Below are 17,961 nucleotides of genomic sequence, written 5' to 3'. Positions count from 1 at the left end.
CCACCTAAGTACCGGTGTTTTTTAGGGGCGAAAGCCGGGCAATGACATAGGAAATGCTCCAACGTGTTAGCATCTTCCCCACATGCTTTACACATACTATCACTGACCGCGCCCATCTTGTATAAGTGAGCTCGTAGTGCTATGTGGCCCGTTATGATACGAAAAGCTATACGGATCACCCATAGCATTTTCGCCGTCCTACCGACTGTTTCGGTTAACTCGAATTTCGTCGACCCGAAAGACTTCGGGTTAACAAAGTTTATTGACGGCAGTTCTCATTCCTCCTTACTCCGTTATCCTTATCCTTAGACGTTAATCTCCTTCTTACATTCCAAGATTGTTTATGGTCTTTCCGTCCCGGTTGTTATTGCCCTTATGGCCATTTTACTGCTCGTAAAGAGGTTCACACTCGACGTCTTCGCGTTAACACCACACCGACTCACACATTCCGTGATCGCCCGGATCGTATTATGGTCAGGCAGTCTAAAACAGATCTCTGTCACTGGATTCTCAATGCAGACCCCCAGGCCCACTCTGTCCTCTAGCTTTGATCCATCCGTGTAACATGATCTTCCATATGAAAATACTAGGGTTCCGTCAGTCCAAGACTGTACCGCTGGCAGCAGTGCCTCGGACTCGACCTCAAGTGTCGTCTCTGGTATCCGATCAGAAACCTCTTCCCTTTCTTTCTGGTTTTCTATCGTCGACTCGATTATAGCGCGATGGTATGACCTGCTCCCATCCTCAATCCATTCTCCCATCGTAATGATTAACCTTCGATTAACATAATTATTCCAAGATTGCGCGGTGTCTCCCCGAGTCCCGTCGTATCCCGTGGAAAATGGGTTTTCATCAAAAGCCTCAACATGGCCTCCGTTGTCTCTGCTCTCACTCCCATGTCGTCTACTAAAGTTTCAGTTTGGATATGGGTTTTTGAGAGAAAATTTTTTATCTTGGCGTCGTCGTTAATGCTATGGACCTGTTCGTAGAAAATCTTCCAGGAGGCACGTTTTGCTGCTCTGGTAATATTGTATTCCTTGAGCCGTGTGTAATACACAATCCAATAAACTTCCGCTTTTTTACGACGTGCTCTGTTAACAAGTCTGCGGACCTCTTCCCCGGTCATCTAGGGTTTTTCTTGGGCTGATTTCCTTTCCCGAAGAGGACAACTATCTTCGAAAGACTCCACCAGTGCAGTCGTAATCCTGTTGACATTTTCGTCAATGTCTTCTATGCTTAGGCAATCTAAATTGTCTTGCCCAAGACTTTTTCTGAGTAGCCTTCCGAATTTTGTCCAGTTGGTTTTCAACTTTTTCCGGAAGCTTATCAGATTCGGCGCTGGTCGTGCTATTCTAAATGGGATTCGTGTGAATATTAATACTGCTCATTTGGAAGGGGCTAATACAACCTATCGTGCAAACTCCAACGAAAACAGGATGAAAAATACGACTGCCCTAAATAAAATGAAACGGGACAGTAGCGTCTTTAGAGCAAACAGACACACGCACGGACAAACAGAAGTGACTCAAGTGCTTCGAATAATGAAATGGCTAGTGAAAAGAAACGCTCGCTTGTAGAGTGTATTTTGTCCTACCATGTCTCGCTTTTTCTAAGTTATTCAAGCAAATACATCACATACTCTAAGAAAATCACGTAACTTAGCATACTCAGCTATTAGATGATCAATATGTTGTTATCTTATGTACCCATTTACTGAGTTCACATGCGCCATGTCTTAATATATTGGCATATGACTAAACTTTGATCCCTTATGTTATAATCTTAATAATTTTCTATTAGTCAAATCAAATAACCCGTGCGCAATGTGTGCACATACTCCTACACTCCTCTGTTCTATTCTAGTTATTTGGTTTTATAATTTGCTTTATTTAATAAAGCGATATAATTTTTATTCTATTAAACATTTTGCGTTTCCATTTGTGTTGTGAGGAAAAGACGAACCCTACAGTTTATATAAACTGGGAGAATTGTTTAGAGAACGTTTAATGCACACAAATCAACAAATTGAGGGTATTAGGGGTATACAAAAGTAATGGCACATATTAAAAAAAAACAAAAGCAATGCCGATAACTTAGAACGAATGACTTTGTCACGGGTAATCCTCAAATTCATTTTGATGGGGAGAGGCGAGTAATAGACCATTACAAAGAACATCGCTAGAGTGAACTGTTTCTGTTTATTACAGCAAGAAAATTGACAAACACAAACGGATCGGTCACAGATAACACCCCATTAGTGGACGTTTCTGACTTAGAAGGCCCTACATTGGCACAATCACGGTTGCCAGATTTTTTGAGACAGATTCCTCAAATTCACAATAAATTTCCCCAAAAATTCCCCCAACAAAATGTTTTTCCGGCAATGGAGTGATGCATTTTAATTTTGTAATTTTAAGTAATAACAAGCGTGCTAAGTTCGGCCGGGCCGAATCTTATATACCCTCCACCATAGATCGCATTTGTCGAGTTCTTTTCCCGGCATCTCTTCTAAGGCAAAAAAAATGATAAAAGTAAAGATTTGCTCTGCTATTAGAACGATATCAAGATATGGTCCGGTTTGGACCACAATTAAATTTATAGGTTGGCGACCTGTATAAAACGTCAGCCAATTCGAATAAGAATTGCGCCCTTTGTGGCCTCAAGAAGTAAAATAGAGAGATATATTTATATGGGAGCTGTATCGGGCTATAGACCGATTCAGACCATAATAAAAACGTATGTTAATGGTCATGAGAGAATCCGTCGTACAAAATTTCAGGCAAGATCCCAGATCGGTTTATATGACAGCTATATCAGGTTATGAACCGACTTTTACCTTATTTGACATAGTTGTTGAAAGTAACAATAAAAAACGTCTTGCAAAATTTCAGCCAAATCGGATAGGAATTGCGCCCTCCAGAAGCTCAAGAAGTCAAGTCCCCAGATCTGTTTATATGACAGCTATATCATGTTATGAACCGATTTGAACCATACTTGGCACAGTTGTTGGATATCATAACAAAATACTACGCGCCAAAATTCATTCAAATTGGATAAGAATTGCGCCCTCTAGAGGCTCAAGAAGTCAAGACCCAAGATCGGTTTATATGGCAGCTATATCAGGTTATGGACCGATTTAAACCATACTTGGCACAGTTGTTGGATATCAACACGTCGTGCAAAATTTCATTCCAATCGGATAAGAATTGCGCACTCTAGAGGCTCAAGAAGTCAAGACCCAAGATCGGTTTATATGGCAGCTATATCAAAACATGGACCGATATGGCCAATTTACAATACCAACCGACCTAATAAGAAGTATTTGTGCAAAATTTCAAGCGGCTAGCTTTACTCCTTCGGAAGTTAACGAGCTTCGACAGACAGACGGACGGACGGACGGACAGACGGACGGACATGGCTAGATCGACATAAAATTTCGCGACGATCAAGAATATATATACTTTATGGGGTCTCAGACGAATATTTCGTGTAGTAACAATCAGAATGACGAAATTAGTATACCCCCCATCCTATGGTGGAGGGTATAAAAAATACTACGTGCAAAGCTTTAGCTGTAGCAATTGCCGTTTCATGGGCTCACGATGTCAAAACTGGAGATAGTTTTATTCGATTTATATGGGAGTTATTATATCTGGTACTAAAACGATCTGGACCATACTTTGCATGATTGTTAGACACTCGTGCTATTAATTCAGCACAATCGGATAAAAATTGCATTTTCTAGGGGTTCAGAAGTCATATCGAAAGACTAATTGATATGGGAGCTATATCGAAATCTGAACCGATATGGCCCATTATTATTGGCAAGTGGTTCAAAATTACAAGGGATAGCTTAATTCCTTCGACCACTATCATGGTTTCGACAGACGGACGGAGGGACGGAAATGAAGCAAACATCGGTGAAGGTGAATATGCTTTCTATTAAATCACATCTAATCCGGGGGTATTAGCCAACACTAAACATAATGAAAATTCGTATACCCAAGAAAAATAATTTTGAAACTATGCAGACGAAATTTCCCCTAGAAAATCCCCAATTTTAACCTTTTTCCCCATCAAAATGACCATACCCAAAATGAGAAAATTTTTTCCCCTGTTTGGGGAAATTTCCCCTAATCTGACAACACTGAGTACAATAATGTTCATTGGCCTTCCGTCTGCTGGCCTAAAGTTTATATTTATACATATGTTGTTTATGCACCAGAACTTATAGAGAAATCCCTATAGAAGCATGGGTTTGATTTTTTTTTACAATAAATTTTTATTATTGATTAATTTAAATTTTTTTATTATTAATCAATTCTTAAGGGCGCCTATATATTTACACGGCCAGCTTTAAATTGTCTTCCAAAATTTACTATTGTATGTATATGTTGTGTTTTTTTTTTACTTACAGATAATCCCTATTGCTGTGGGCGTTATTGCCGTCGTTACGGGAGCCGTTATCATTCACTATTTTATCAATAAGAAAACCACAAAGAAAGCCCGCCCAGAACCTAACAGAACTGCCCGACTACGCACACTGATCGATGCCAATGACAAGTATCAATTGCCCCTGATCGAAAGGGAAGAACTCAGTCATGATACACGACGTTTTCGTTTCGGTTTACCCTCACATCAACACATTTTGGGTTTGCCCGTTGGCCAGCACATTCATTTGATTGCCACCATTGATGGTGAATTGGTGATACGTCCCTACACACCCATCTCCTCGGATGATGATGTTGGCTATGTTGATCTAGTGGTTAAGGTCTATTTTAAGGATGTCCATCCCAAATTTCCCGCGGGTGGTAAAATGTCTCAGTATTTGGATCAGATGAAGGTGGGCGATAAAATATCCTTCCGTGGCCCCTCCGGCCGTTTGCAATATTTAGGCAATGGCAATTTTTCGATTAAGAAATTGCGCAAGGATCCACCCAAGACGGTGACTGCCAAACGGGTGAACATGATTGCTGGTGGTACTGGTATTACTCCCATGCTACAATTGATACGTGATGTTTTGAAACGTAGTGAAAAGGATAAAACTGAATTGGCTTTATTGTTTGCCAATCAGGTGAGTGTTTATTGTGGTTTTACTTATAAAATTGCTAAAATTATTATTTTTCCTGTCCATTTCTAGAGCGAAAAGGATATTTTGCTGCGCAATGAATTGGATGAATTGGCCAAGAAATATCCTGATCAATTCAAAGTTTGGTATACCGTTGATAAAGCCGGTGAAGGTGAGTTTAAAATAAGGTTTATTTATATATATATGAACTGCCAACTCCATTAAAAATGTAACTCCACAGCGAACGACAATTTGTTTTTAAATTTTTTTTCAATCAGCTTATTTACAAACGACTACTCAATTTCCCATGAATATTCCATTAAGGAACAGGGGATACTTCTCTCATAGAAATGAGTCCAGTCCTCTTTTATTCCGAGTCCGAACGACGTGCCGCATAGCGACACAACTTGGTAGAGAAGTTTTAACAGGACAGGATAATTCACAAACGAAGCTAACATTTGCAATGTTAACCTCTGCCCCCCGGTGGCATCCAGCTGATTTACGATTAAAAATTCGAGAGAAGAAATGTCGTTCGTTTGAATGAAACTGCCTTATTGTGTTTGGCTGTATATAAGTTTCTATTCTTTTCTTTAGCCAATTTCGTTTCGCATATCATATTTTATTTTTTCTTTTTTTTTAAATCTTATATTGTTTAGCACATATTTTTTGGCTTGTGAAAATTTGGATAAAAAGCTTAATGGAATATTTATTGTGAAGAAATGGTTGAATTATTTGCAGTTTTTTTAAAGCAGGTAGAGTTTTTATAGGGATTGAGATTTCCTACAGCATTTTGACAAAAATGTAGACAATTGAAAAAAAATTGTCAACATTTTATTTTAAAGGAAAATTGTATTTTTTAGAAATGTCAATTTTGATCTTTAAAATCTTTTCGTAATGTTTCGAACATATTCCAGCTCGAGAATGTAAAGAACTTATAATAGTAAGGCAAGTGTGTGTTGTTTTTAAAACACTTTGGCTGGCATGGTGGATTACTACTTCTGATAGGCCATGTATCTTCATCAACACCTTCGTCAAATTGATTGAGGTGCTCTACATACCCAACGACTATTGAGTACGGTGTAGAGCACGCTTTTATTTTGAAACAGGGCTCAATAAGTCCTCTAACTCTTCTTAGCTCAGTAAGAGAGAAGAAAGCCTTACTTACTTACACTATTCCGATACAAACTAATTATCAATGCTAAGAACAAGAAACACATCTACATTGTCAAACTCTTTGTTGTGCACTTGAATATTCATTGAATGTCACTGCAGTCCCTTTTGTGTTTAGGCCGCAGCGATCTACAGCACAGCGACGAGCCGGTTCGTAAGTTGATGTTCGGTTCATAAGATGATGTTGTTGTTGTAGCAGTGTGTTGTACACTGAGGCGGCAGCCCTTGCCGATGAAGGACTTCATTGGGTCAATCCGGTACGTACAACCGGCTGCACACGGTAAGATGATACCGTATCGACCTACAGCACATGTCATAACATTTATGAAAATCAAACATATAGTTTATAAAAAGTTTTCATAACATTTATGAAAAACTTTCATAACATTTAAATAAAAATGTCATAAAAATTTTTAATAATATTTATTATATTCATTTAACCCTTTTTTACTGTTTATGAAATGCTTTCATTATATTTACAAAATTAAATATGAAAAAACACATGTTGGAAATAATATGAATTCCTTTAAAAAATTTAAAACAAAAGCTTTTATATTTAGTTAAATTAGTTGAACATAAATTGAGATAAAATAAGTTGAACATAAATCTAGGTATTGTGTTGAACATACATCACACTTGCGTGTAGAAGGGGGGTAGCGATTCTTGATCAGTCTCTAGAAAGGCTGAATCGTTCCGATATATAAAACCGACTCCGTATTGTATTCGTAGTCCACAGTTGAAAAATATTGCTCACGGTTACCTTTTTTGTGTACATTTTAATGGTCTATCAATGGTTCCCCTTTGCAAACATAATTTCATGTTTCATTTCCACAGGGGATAGTCCGCAGTGCTTACTTTTTACACTTTTCACATCACTGCATAGTTAAAAACATCCAATAGAATGAATGACGCAGAGGTCTAACTGTGCATGTTGTCATTTCTGCATTGGTGTAACGTAGAACATGCATGTAGGTGCATGGGTGTGTGTTTTTCATTCTTTCTTTTGCACACAACGAAAGCATGTGAGCCTCAGTGTACAACACACTGCTACAACAACAACAATATGTGAACAAACATGGACAACAAACGAGAAATAATGACAAAATTTTTTACCTCTTCAAAGTATACATTAAGTAGTTTACTTGGTTTTGACTTGGTAAATTCCCCAATTATAAATATTATTAAAACTTTCTTTACATGTATGAAACAAAGTATTATAAATATAAGAACTTTTTTCATAAACGATCATATTCATACATTATTTTTCATTAACAATTTTTATAATATTTTTTTTCATTAATAAAATAAAACTTTTCATAATATTTATGAACAAAAGTTAATGAAACACGACCATTATATTTATGGAGGAAAATTCTCTTTGTGTAACCACAACGAGGTTATTTTTTCCTACAGAAATTTCTTTTATCTGAAGCTTTGGGTTTAAGTGCGGCAATCATGAATCCTGTAGTTTATAGAGAGAAGTCAGGAATTAATGGGCTTTTTATTTCCATTCTGGCTACTATTATTGGGTTACCCAAGAAGTAATTGCGGTTTTTTTTAAAAGAAGGTAAATGCATTTTTAATAAAACTTAGAATGAACTCTAATCAAATATACTTTTTTTTACAATTTTTTTCTAAAGCAAGCTAAAAGTAATAGCTGATAACTGACAGAAGAAAGAATGCAATTACAGAGTCACAAGCTGTGAAAAATCCGCAATTACTTTTTGGGCAACCCAATACATCTTCAATACTAAACACTAAGACTGCCTTTAGGACTACTTCTTAATTTAGACTACTATAAGGCTCAATATCGTCTTGGCCACAGACAATGTATTGAATTATAATTCTTCAGACAAGTCTTCAGATTCCACTTTCAAGGCTCACATATACCTAGTTGAATCTATGTCATAAAACGTCATTGGATTTGATGGGATATTCGAGGCCGCCGGATTTTTGTGATCCCCATCATTTAGTTTGCCGAGTATCCAATCATTGGTTGAAAAATAGGATTATAGTACATTCGTCTCTTAAGTATTGATTAGGGATTATATGATTTTTTTCAGTCCCAAATATCTTTTTTACTACATCCAATGTCGATCTAGGCCAAATTTCTCCTTATTCATTAAAAAGGGCAGCGGTAAATGTCAGATGAACGCTGATTTTATATCTGTAGAAAACATTGCCAACATTTTATTTCTGCATATATTTTTTATTTTGCCAAGATTTTTTCTATAAACTTCGTTATATTTTTTTAGATTTTTTTTTTATAAAATTTTCGTTGGATAAGTTGGATTTGAATAAGGGATGGGAAGTAGATGTTTTCTATTCCGCTATAAGTCGCTTAAAGAGCCCTGTTCAAATTCAGATGTGTGCTTTACAACTTACTCTAGTTGGAATGGTTGTAAAGCACCGTGATCCATTTGACATCTTCTGATGATTTTTCTTGGATGAAAATGAAATCGCGATAAAGGAAACCAGTCAAATGATTCTAGAAACAACACACTTTTTCTTTCACTCTTTGATTAGAAAGCATTAAAGAATGGTCTAAAGCGGGACAATATCCTGCAATGGCATCTCAGTAAGATTTTAAGAACAAAAAAAAGAAAGTGCAAACAGACAAATTTCATTTTTATGAATAGTTTGTTAAAATTTCATAGACATAAAACAATTTTGTCAAAATTTCATTTCTATAGGAAATATTGTCAAAATTTCATTTCTATAGGAAATTTTGTTCTTTAGAAAATTTCATTTCTAAAAGAAATTTTGTCAAAAATTCATTTCCGAAGAATGTCAAAATGTCGTTTTACAAAAATTTTGTCAAAATTTCATTTCTATAGGAAATTTTGTCAAAATTTCATTTCTATAGGAAATTTTGTCAAAATTTCATTTCTATAGGAAATTTAGTCAAATTGACAAAATTTCCTTTTACACCATATGAAATAAAACTTTCTTACCAATTTCATTTCTTTGCATTCACTTAGCTAAGTTACCTTTTTATTTTCTTCTTTTTATTATTTTTTTTATTATTCTCCCAGTTCCTGTTGTGTATAAATTTTTTCAAAATTCTTCATTTTATAGAAAACGGGACCGCTCCGCAGCACCCTCTTTAACTCTCGTATAACATTTATTTGAGTCCTATTTTGCAATCGTCGATATAAAAGTCCTATTTCGGTAGAGTTTTAAGATGGGGACATTACGTCCCGAATGTGGATATCGAATTCGTGTCATTGAAGCGCAGAGGCCTGTTCTACTCCCTTTTTTCTTAGGACGCCTATGTGGTGGGTAAATATGTCCGGTTTGGGTGTATTTTGGGAGTGAGGTGTCCACCCAGACATTTAGTCCTTAATCTTATATATAAAAATCAATTTGTGTTTGTAGGTTTGTTTGTTTGTGTGTTCCTTATAGACTCAGAAACGGCTGAACCGATTTTCTTGAAATTTTTATAGATGGTGCATAGTGACCCCGCGGTGAAAATAGGGTACTACATTTTTTGATATCTGAATGGGGGGCGGATCCTCCCCCTTACCCTAATTTTCGGAAACGCCAGATTTTGGAGATGGGTGGTGCGATTTAAGCGAAATTTTGTGTGCTCTCATATAGGACCCTAAAAATAAAAATTTGGTGTCCAAATTTCGGAAGGGGTACCTAGGGGGGCTGCCCCGCCCTAAAACCTACCAAACATATATTCAGATCAATCACGACAACACGACTCAAGTGAAAAGTATTTAGGATAAGAAAACATATCTGATATCCAATTGCCGGACCAAGTGCTAGGGGGATCATCCCAAGCCCCAAAACCCCTAAATCGGACATATATACCGACCATGGCAATATGGGACTCAAATGAAAGGTATTTGGGAGTAGAATACGAATCTGATATCCAAATGTGGAACCACGTTTCTGTGGGTCCACCCCTTTCCCAAAACACCCCCCAAACAGGACTTATTTACTGACCATGGGAATATGGGACTCAAATAAAAGGTATTTGAATGCAGAATACGAATCTGATATCCAAATATGGGACCAAATGGCCGCCTCTCACCAAAAACATCCCCCAAAGGGGACAAATTTACGACCATACCAATATGGGTCTCAAATGAAAGGTCTTTGGGTGTAAACCACGAATTTGATATCAATATTCGGGAAAAGTGTCTATGGGGCCACCCCCACAACATCACCCAACTAGGAAGTATTTGCTGACTATTGCAATATGAGGCCCAATTAAGAGGGTTTTCAGATTAGAGCACGAATCCGATATATATTTTCAAGGCCAACTCACTGAGTGGCCGCCCATCCCCCAAAACACCCCCCAAGCCTATCATGTTTGCCGACTATGGGAATATGGGGCTCAAATAAAATATATTTGGGAGTAGACCACGTATCTGTATCAACATTAGGGACCAACTGTCTAGGGAACGCCCCACCACGATAACAACGCCCAAATAGGACGTATTTGCTCACCAAGACAATTTGGGTCTTAAAGAGAGTGGAACTAAATATTTATAGTTTTTAGGGCCAATACCCCAAACCCGACATATTTGCTGACATTTGCAATAAGGACTTTAAATGAGATTAGAAAACGAATTTGATATTCAATTTTGAGACCAATGGCAATATGGGGATCAAATAAATGATATATAGATATATGAGAATGTTTGGGGAACCACCCCAATCCCCAAAACACCCCTAAATCGAGCATATTTACCGACCATGTCAATGTGGAGCTTAAATGAAAGGTATTGGAGGTAGAGCATGAATTGATACCCATTTTCGGCACCAATTTTTCGGGCTTCTACCCCTTTTCCTAAATACCCCAAAAACAGCTATTTTTTAGTGACTATCACGATATGGGGATCAAATAAAGGTATTTTGGAGTAGAATACGAATTTGATATCCAAATTAAGGACCACGTATTTAGGGCATTACCCCTTTCCCAAAACACCCCCAAAGGGAAAAAATTTTCGACCATGCCAAAATGTGGCTCAAATGAAAGGTGTCTGAGACTAGAAAACGAATTTGATAACTTATTTTGGGGCCAAGTGTTTGGGGAACGCCTCATCCTGTAAACTCCTCTTAAACCAATGGCAATAGGGGTTTAAATAAATGGTATTTGAGAGAAGAGCACGATGCTGAAATATTTTCAGGGTCAAGTATTTGGGGGACCACCTCTCCCCCGAAAACACCATCATAAATCAGACATCATGAGAATATCGGGCTGAAATGAAGTATTTTAAGAATGGAGTACACCTTACATCCAAACTTAAATTCGTGGACCAAATGGGATTCAGACAAAGGCACTTATATTGTTAAACTTAGTCAAGCGATATACTATTTTCGTAGCGTGGTATTTCACTAAAAGCTCTTTAATTGTCGAAAATAAATATTCCAAGGAAACTTTTGTTCCATATAAAGTAAAACAAGTAAGAGCGTGCTAAGTTCGGCCGGGCCGAATCTTATATACCCTCCACCATGGATCGCATCTGTCGAGTTCCTTGCGCAGTATCTCTTTTTAGGCAAACAAAGAATAATGAATATGGGCGGAGGAGGAGATGGAGTTTTATCAAATTATAGTCCAATTCGGGGCTCAAGAAGCAAAATCGGGAGATCGGTTTATATGGGAGCTGTGTCAAGCTATAGATCGATTCATACCATATTGCACATGTATGTTGAAGGCCATGGGAGAAGCCGTTGTACAAAATCTGTGCCAAATCGGATAGGAATTGCGTCTTCTAAAAGCTCAAAGTCAAGACCCAAGATCGGTTTATATAGCAGCTATATCAGGTTATGGATCGATTTGAACCATACTTCGCACAGTTGTTGGAAGTGAAATCAAAACACTATGTGCAAAATTTCAGTCAAATCGGATGAGAACTGCGCCCTCTAGAGGCTCAAGAAGTCAAGACCCAAGATCGGTTTATATGACAGCAATATCAGGTTATGGATCGACTCGAACCATACTCGGCACAGTTGTTGGATATCATAACAAAACACGTCGTGCAAAATTTCATTCCAATCCAAATTTCATAAGAATTGTTCACTCTAGAGGCTCAAGAAGTCAAGACCCAAGATCGGTTTATATGGCAGCCATATCAGGTTATGGACCGATTTGAACCATACTTGGCACAGTTGGTGGATATCATAACAAAACACGTCGTGCAAAATTTCATTCCAATCGGATAAGAATTGCTCACTCTAGAGGCTCAAGAAGTCAAGACCCAAGATCGGTTTATATGGCAGCTATATCAGGTTATAAACCGATTTGAACTATACTTTGCACAGTTGTTGAATATAATAACGAAACACGCCGTGCAAAATTTCATTCCAATCGGATTAGAATTGCTCACTCTAGAGGCTCTAGAAGTCAAGACCCAAGATCGGTTTATATGGCAGCCATATCAGGTTATGGACCGATTTGAACCATACTTGGCACAGTTGGTGGATATCATAACAAAACACGTCGTGCAAAATTTCATTCCAATCGGATAAGAATTGCTCACTCTAGAGGCTCAAGAAGTCAAGACCCAAGATCGGTTTATATGGCATCCATATCAGGTTATGGAACGATTTGAACCATACTTGGCACAGTTGGTGGATATCATAACAAAACACGTCATGCAAAATTTCATTCCAATCGGATAAGAATTGCGCTCTCTAGAGGCTCAAGAAGTCAAGACCCAAGATCGGTTTATATGGCAGCTATATCAGGTTATGGACCGATTAGGACCATACTTTGCACAGTTGTTGAAAGTGATATCAAAACACTATGTGCAGTTATTGGATATCATAACAAAATACTACGTGCAAAATTTCAGTCAAATCGGACGAGAATTGCGCAGTCTAGAGGCTCAAGAAGTCAAGACACAAGATCGGTTAATATGGCAGCTATATCAGGTTATGGACCGATTAGGGCCATACTTGCCACAGTTATTGGATATCATAACGAAACAAGCCATGTAAAATTTCATCCCAATCGGATTGCTCACTCTAGAGGCTCTAGAAGTCAAGACCCAAGATCGGTTTATATGGCAGCTATATCAAAACATGGACCGATATGGCCCATTGACAATACCAACCGACCTACACTATTAAGAAGTATTTGTGCAAAATTTCAAGCGGCTAGCTTTACTCCTGCTTTCGACAGACAGACGGACGGACGGACAGACGGACGGACATGGCTAGATCGACATAAAATGTCGCGACGATCAAGAATATATATACTTTATGGGGTCTCAGACGAATATTTCGAGTAGTTACAAACAGAATGACGAAATTAGTATACCCCCCATCCTATGGTGGAGGGTATAAAAAGGCGCAGCGGAGCAGGCCCGGGTCAGCTAGTGTAAATATAAACTTCGTGCTATACACTTTTCATATGAGCCCACATTACCATAGTCGAAAAATAAGTCCTGTTTCATTTGAGCCCTATATTGTCGTGATTGGTCTCTATCCATTTGCGGGGGGTTGGTTTTTGGGGTAGGGATGGTACATCGGACATTTCGAATTTGTCAAATTCGTGCTCTAATCCCAATTTATTTAGGCCAAAATTGCCATGGTCGATAAATGTGTACGGGTTGGAGGTAGTTTTGGGGCTGGGGCTGGCACTCCGCAACTTTGTCCTAAAAATAGGTATCTAATTCGTTCTTCACTTCCAAAGACCTTTGATTTGTTCAGGCAATAAGTTCGGTTAAGTTTTCTATTCTCAAATACATTTGATTATGTCCTATTTGAGGTGATTTAAGGAGGTTGAGCGCCACCTAGATACCTTACAATAAATTTAGTTTTCTATTCTCAAATACATTTGATTATGTATCCTATTTGAGGTGATTTAAGGAGGTTGGGCGCCACCTAGATACCTTACCATAAATTTAATGTAATTTTCCAAATCTACTCCCAAATTGCTTTCATTTGAGTCCAATGGTCGGCTTATATGCTAATTTGGGGGGTGGCGGCCCCAAATGAGAAAACGGTTCAGCCGTTTTTGAGTATATAGTCGTGATTGGCTAATATGCCCATTTGGGGGGTAGGATGACCCCCTATACTTCGACCTGATTTTGTATGTCAGATCCGTAATCTAATCCCGATTACCTTTCATTTGAGCCCCACATTGATATGGACTTTCAATTTGCCTGCTTTTAGAAGTTTTGGGGTAAGGGCCACTTCATGGGTACTTGGACCCAATTTTTGAAATCATATTCGGATTCTTCTCTTCAATGCCTTTCATTTTATATCCATATTATCCTTATCGGTGCACCTTTGATTTTGGGTGGTATTTTTGAGTTAACGGGGAAGGTTCCGCCCCCTTCCGATATCAACAAATTATAAAGCATATTATTTCTTCCTCACCATATTCGTTATCTACTCCGGAATACCTTTCATTTGAGTCCTGTATTGTCATGCTCGTCCAATAAACATATTTTAGGGGGTTTTGGGGTTGGGGTGGCCCCTCAGATACTTGGACCTAATTATTAATACTCTACTGCTGAATACCTTTCATTTGATATTTTTCCGATATCAAAAAATTATATAGCTTATATTTCCTTCCAAACCAGTGAACATTTCAAGGTTATCAGTTCAGCCGTTTCTGAGTCTATACGTAACAAACAAACAAGCACAAATTGTTTTTTTTTTATATATAAGTTTTTGTCAAAATTTAATTTCTATGAAAAATATTTTAAAAATTTCAATTCTATAGGAAATTTTCTTAAAATTTCATTTCTTTTGCGATATTTAAAGGCTAAAAAGCCTTTTTGTCCATGTCGGACGGTTGCTTTTTCGTTCGTCTGCACTTCTTTTTCCGATCTATATTCGTCTATATAGACGGTTTTTAGTATCTATTTTTGATGAGTTATTAGTACTTTGATGAATCTGTTTATTTGTACTTTGATGAATCTGTTTATACATCGAATTTTATTGCTCGAATTGCAATTTAAACAAACTCTTGAGTGCCGCGAAAAATTCGCTTCGAGATAGACAAACAGGCTATAATTCTGAGATTTTTCAACCAAGTTTTTTTTTAGTTTTTTGAATTGTAATTTTTTAACATTTCTTTAGTTGGGTCACACATTTGGTTGATTTGTAGAAACTTAATTCTTTTGTAGTTTTTTTTTTTTTTTTTTGAAAAAAAAACCCTTTGTAAGAAAATATAAAAATATCCTTCAAATTTTCTTCGATCTTTTACACCTTTTGAAATTGCTGCCCAACAAATGCGGACGACGCGACCCAAACGTATAGGCTGGTCCTATAACATTGGCTATGTGAACGATGACATGATGAAAGAGCATCTATTTCCACCAGGACCAGATACCTTGTGTTTACTGTGTGGACCTCCGCCAATGGTGAATTATACCTGTATACCAGGTCTCGAAAGACTTGGCCATCACAGCGACAATCGTTTTAGTTACTAAAAATTGATGAGAATGATTCGCCGAATACCGCTTTAGTTGCTACCAAGAGAATCCTAACACTACTACAAGCAAACGAAAAATGCAAAGAAAACAAAATAGGAGAATGTAAGAGGAGCGCATAATAGAATTTCAAATTTTAGAAAATGTGTAGTAAAAGTACAATCATCGTCAGATTTGAGTTATTGATTTTCTTGTGTTAAATTCGAAATGCCTGCAGAAAGAGTCGACCAGAGTACGAAAAAGGTATATGGAGTTACGAGATACTTTTTTATGGCCACCACCATGGGAATGGGGGGTATATTCATTCCTCTCATTCCGTTTGCAACACATCGAAATATCCATTTTCGACCCTACAAAATATATATATAAATAAAAGGTCGTCTTAAAATTCCAAGACAATTTCACGATGTCCGTTTGTCTGTCCTTCCGTCGGTTGTAATGATGCTACAGCCTTTTAAAATTGAGATATTGAACTAAAATTTGATAGAAAACCTTATTTTTTTCCATACGCAAGTTAAGTTCTTGATGTTCAAAAGCGCACTGTATTAGGATATAGCTGCCATATATACCGATGTGCCCATTTAGGGTCTTAAGCCGGTTAAAGCCGCATTATTATCCGATTTCGCTAAAATTTTAAACAGTTATTGCTGTTGTTGCAGTGTGTTGCACACTGAGGCGGCAGTCCTTGCCGATGAAGGAATCCATCGGGTCAATCCGGTGCGTACAACCGGCTTCCTACCCAAATATGGTTCAGATCGGGCAACATTTTCATATTCCAATTTAGGGTCTTAAACCCATAGATGCCGCAATATTTGAGACAATGGTCTGTATTAAGGTTCGCGACATCTATCCCGAATATGGTCCTTATCGGCCCACATTAACATATAGCTGCCATATATACCGATCTGCTGAATTAGGGTATTTAGCCCTAAAAAGATGCATTTATTTCCCCGATTTGGCTGAAATTTTAAATAGTGGCTTGTTTTAAGCTTTCCGTCACCTGATCCGAATATGGTAGAGATCAGAAACTATGTTATATTAGATCCCTTGACATCCTTATTACGGTTTAAATCGGACCGCATTAAAACAAAGTTGCTATGTAAACCTTACTTCTGTTATAGGCCCTATGTATATAGTAGAAGGGTTATAATGAAATAGGATGATAAATAAATCCATGGTGGTGGGTATCCTAAGATCGGCACGGTCGAACTTAGTACGTTTTTACTTCTCATTGTTAGGTATTATGATAGAATGTCAAAGTGGGCTATATCGACTCAAAGTGAAGGAGAGACTTAACAATGTCCTTGAGACTGTCGGACAAGTGTACCGTATTTCATTCAAAGATCTGTGCCATACCATACTCGTAATGGAAATTCTGGGCAGAGATATGCCACCAACGAACCTCAAATTTGAGTGGACACTATGGCGGCACTCGCACTTACCATTTTACTCTTTCTCCTGAATTTCTTCTTACATGAGTATCACAGTGGTCCAAATGGGTCTCTCTGAAAAGCTAGCCCAGCATCAATGGTGGGCTAGCCTTTAAGCTTTCAGCTAAACCTACTTATTTTGAAATCAGAATGACAACCCTGATATTTTAGCTATCCCACTTCGTATACTCCAGTATGTATATTTATTCATACGTCAATTTGTAGTCGATGACCCTACGACCCTGCAAGGTCATATAGATTCCACAAAACTTTTGCGCGGGTGATTTACTAACCTTAACCAAAAGCGAATTTATTAGAACCGTTGCTTGTTATACAACAGCAGCAGCCACCCGAACTTTCCCATAAGCATCTCCTGATATAAGGTTGCGGAATAGCTCACTTTGACATTTAGCTCCTTAATTCAGGAATAATAAGATAAAATTTAAAAAATACTTCTTTTTTGAAATATTTTAATTTTGACATTTTTTACTTCCTTACAGGCTGGCCCTATGGCATTGGTTTTGTCAATGAGAATATGATTAAAGTGCATCACTTCCCTGCCAGCGATTCAACTATCACCTTGATGTGCGGCCCCCCACCTATGATTAATTTCGCTTGCAATCCTGCCCTCGATGCATTGGGCTATCATCCGGATAATCGTTTTGCTTACTAAAAAAAGTTGTAGCAGCAGTGTTTGCGTGGAATACAATTGCCGCATCCGTCGTCGCCGCAACCTTCCTAACGTTACTTATGTTTCAACATAAACAATTCCTAGTTAAGCAGCTTTCTGGTGTTTGTGTAGCCAAAATCGAACCCACTTTTGCAAATACTCGATACAGATATTTTAATTTTTTATTTGATTTAAAAATTCGTATGCATTTGTTTCTCA

At 37.7% G+C, this 17,961-nt stretch overlaps 1 protein-coding gene across 4 annotated transcripts in view; it reads left to right on the top strand.

Moving 5' to 3' along the window:
• Window positions 1-17,746, top strand: part of LOC106090311 (NADH-cytochrome b5 reductase 3) — a 30,901-nt gene extending 13,155 nt beyond the window's left edge. For 3 of the 4 annotated variants that reach the window (XM_059360523.1, XM_013256468.2, XM_059360524.1), the window contains exons 2-4: window positions 4,418-5,074; window positions 5,141-5,240; window positions 17,573-17,746. In XM_059360523.1, coding sequence (XP_059216506.1) covers window positions 4,418-5,074; window positions 5,141-5,240; window positions 17,573-17,745 — 930 coding nt within the window. In that variant the 3' untranslated portion in view covers window position 17,746. Of the gene's footprint in view, window positions 1-4,417; window positions 5,075-5,140; window positions 5,241-15,469; window positions 15,886-17,572 lie in introns of all 4 variants that reach the window. The other variant, XR_001221795.2, reaches the window with a different exon arrangement.
• Window positions 17,747-17,961: the final 215 nt, after the last annotated feature.

Source organism: Stomoxys calcitrans, chromosome 1 (genome assembly GCF_963082655.1).
Source record: "Stomoxys calcitrans chromosome 1, idStoCalc2.1, whole genome shotgun sequence".
NCBI lineage: Eukaryota > Metazoa > Arthropoda > Insecta > Diptera > Muscidae > Stomoxys > Stomoxys calcitrans.
The sequence above is the reverse complement of the archived record's forward strand: the minus strand, read 5'-3'. Positions and strand labels throughout refer to the sequence as shown.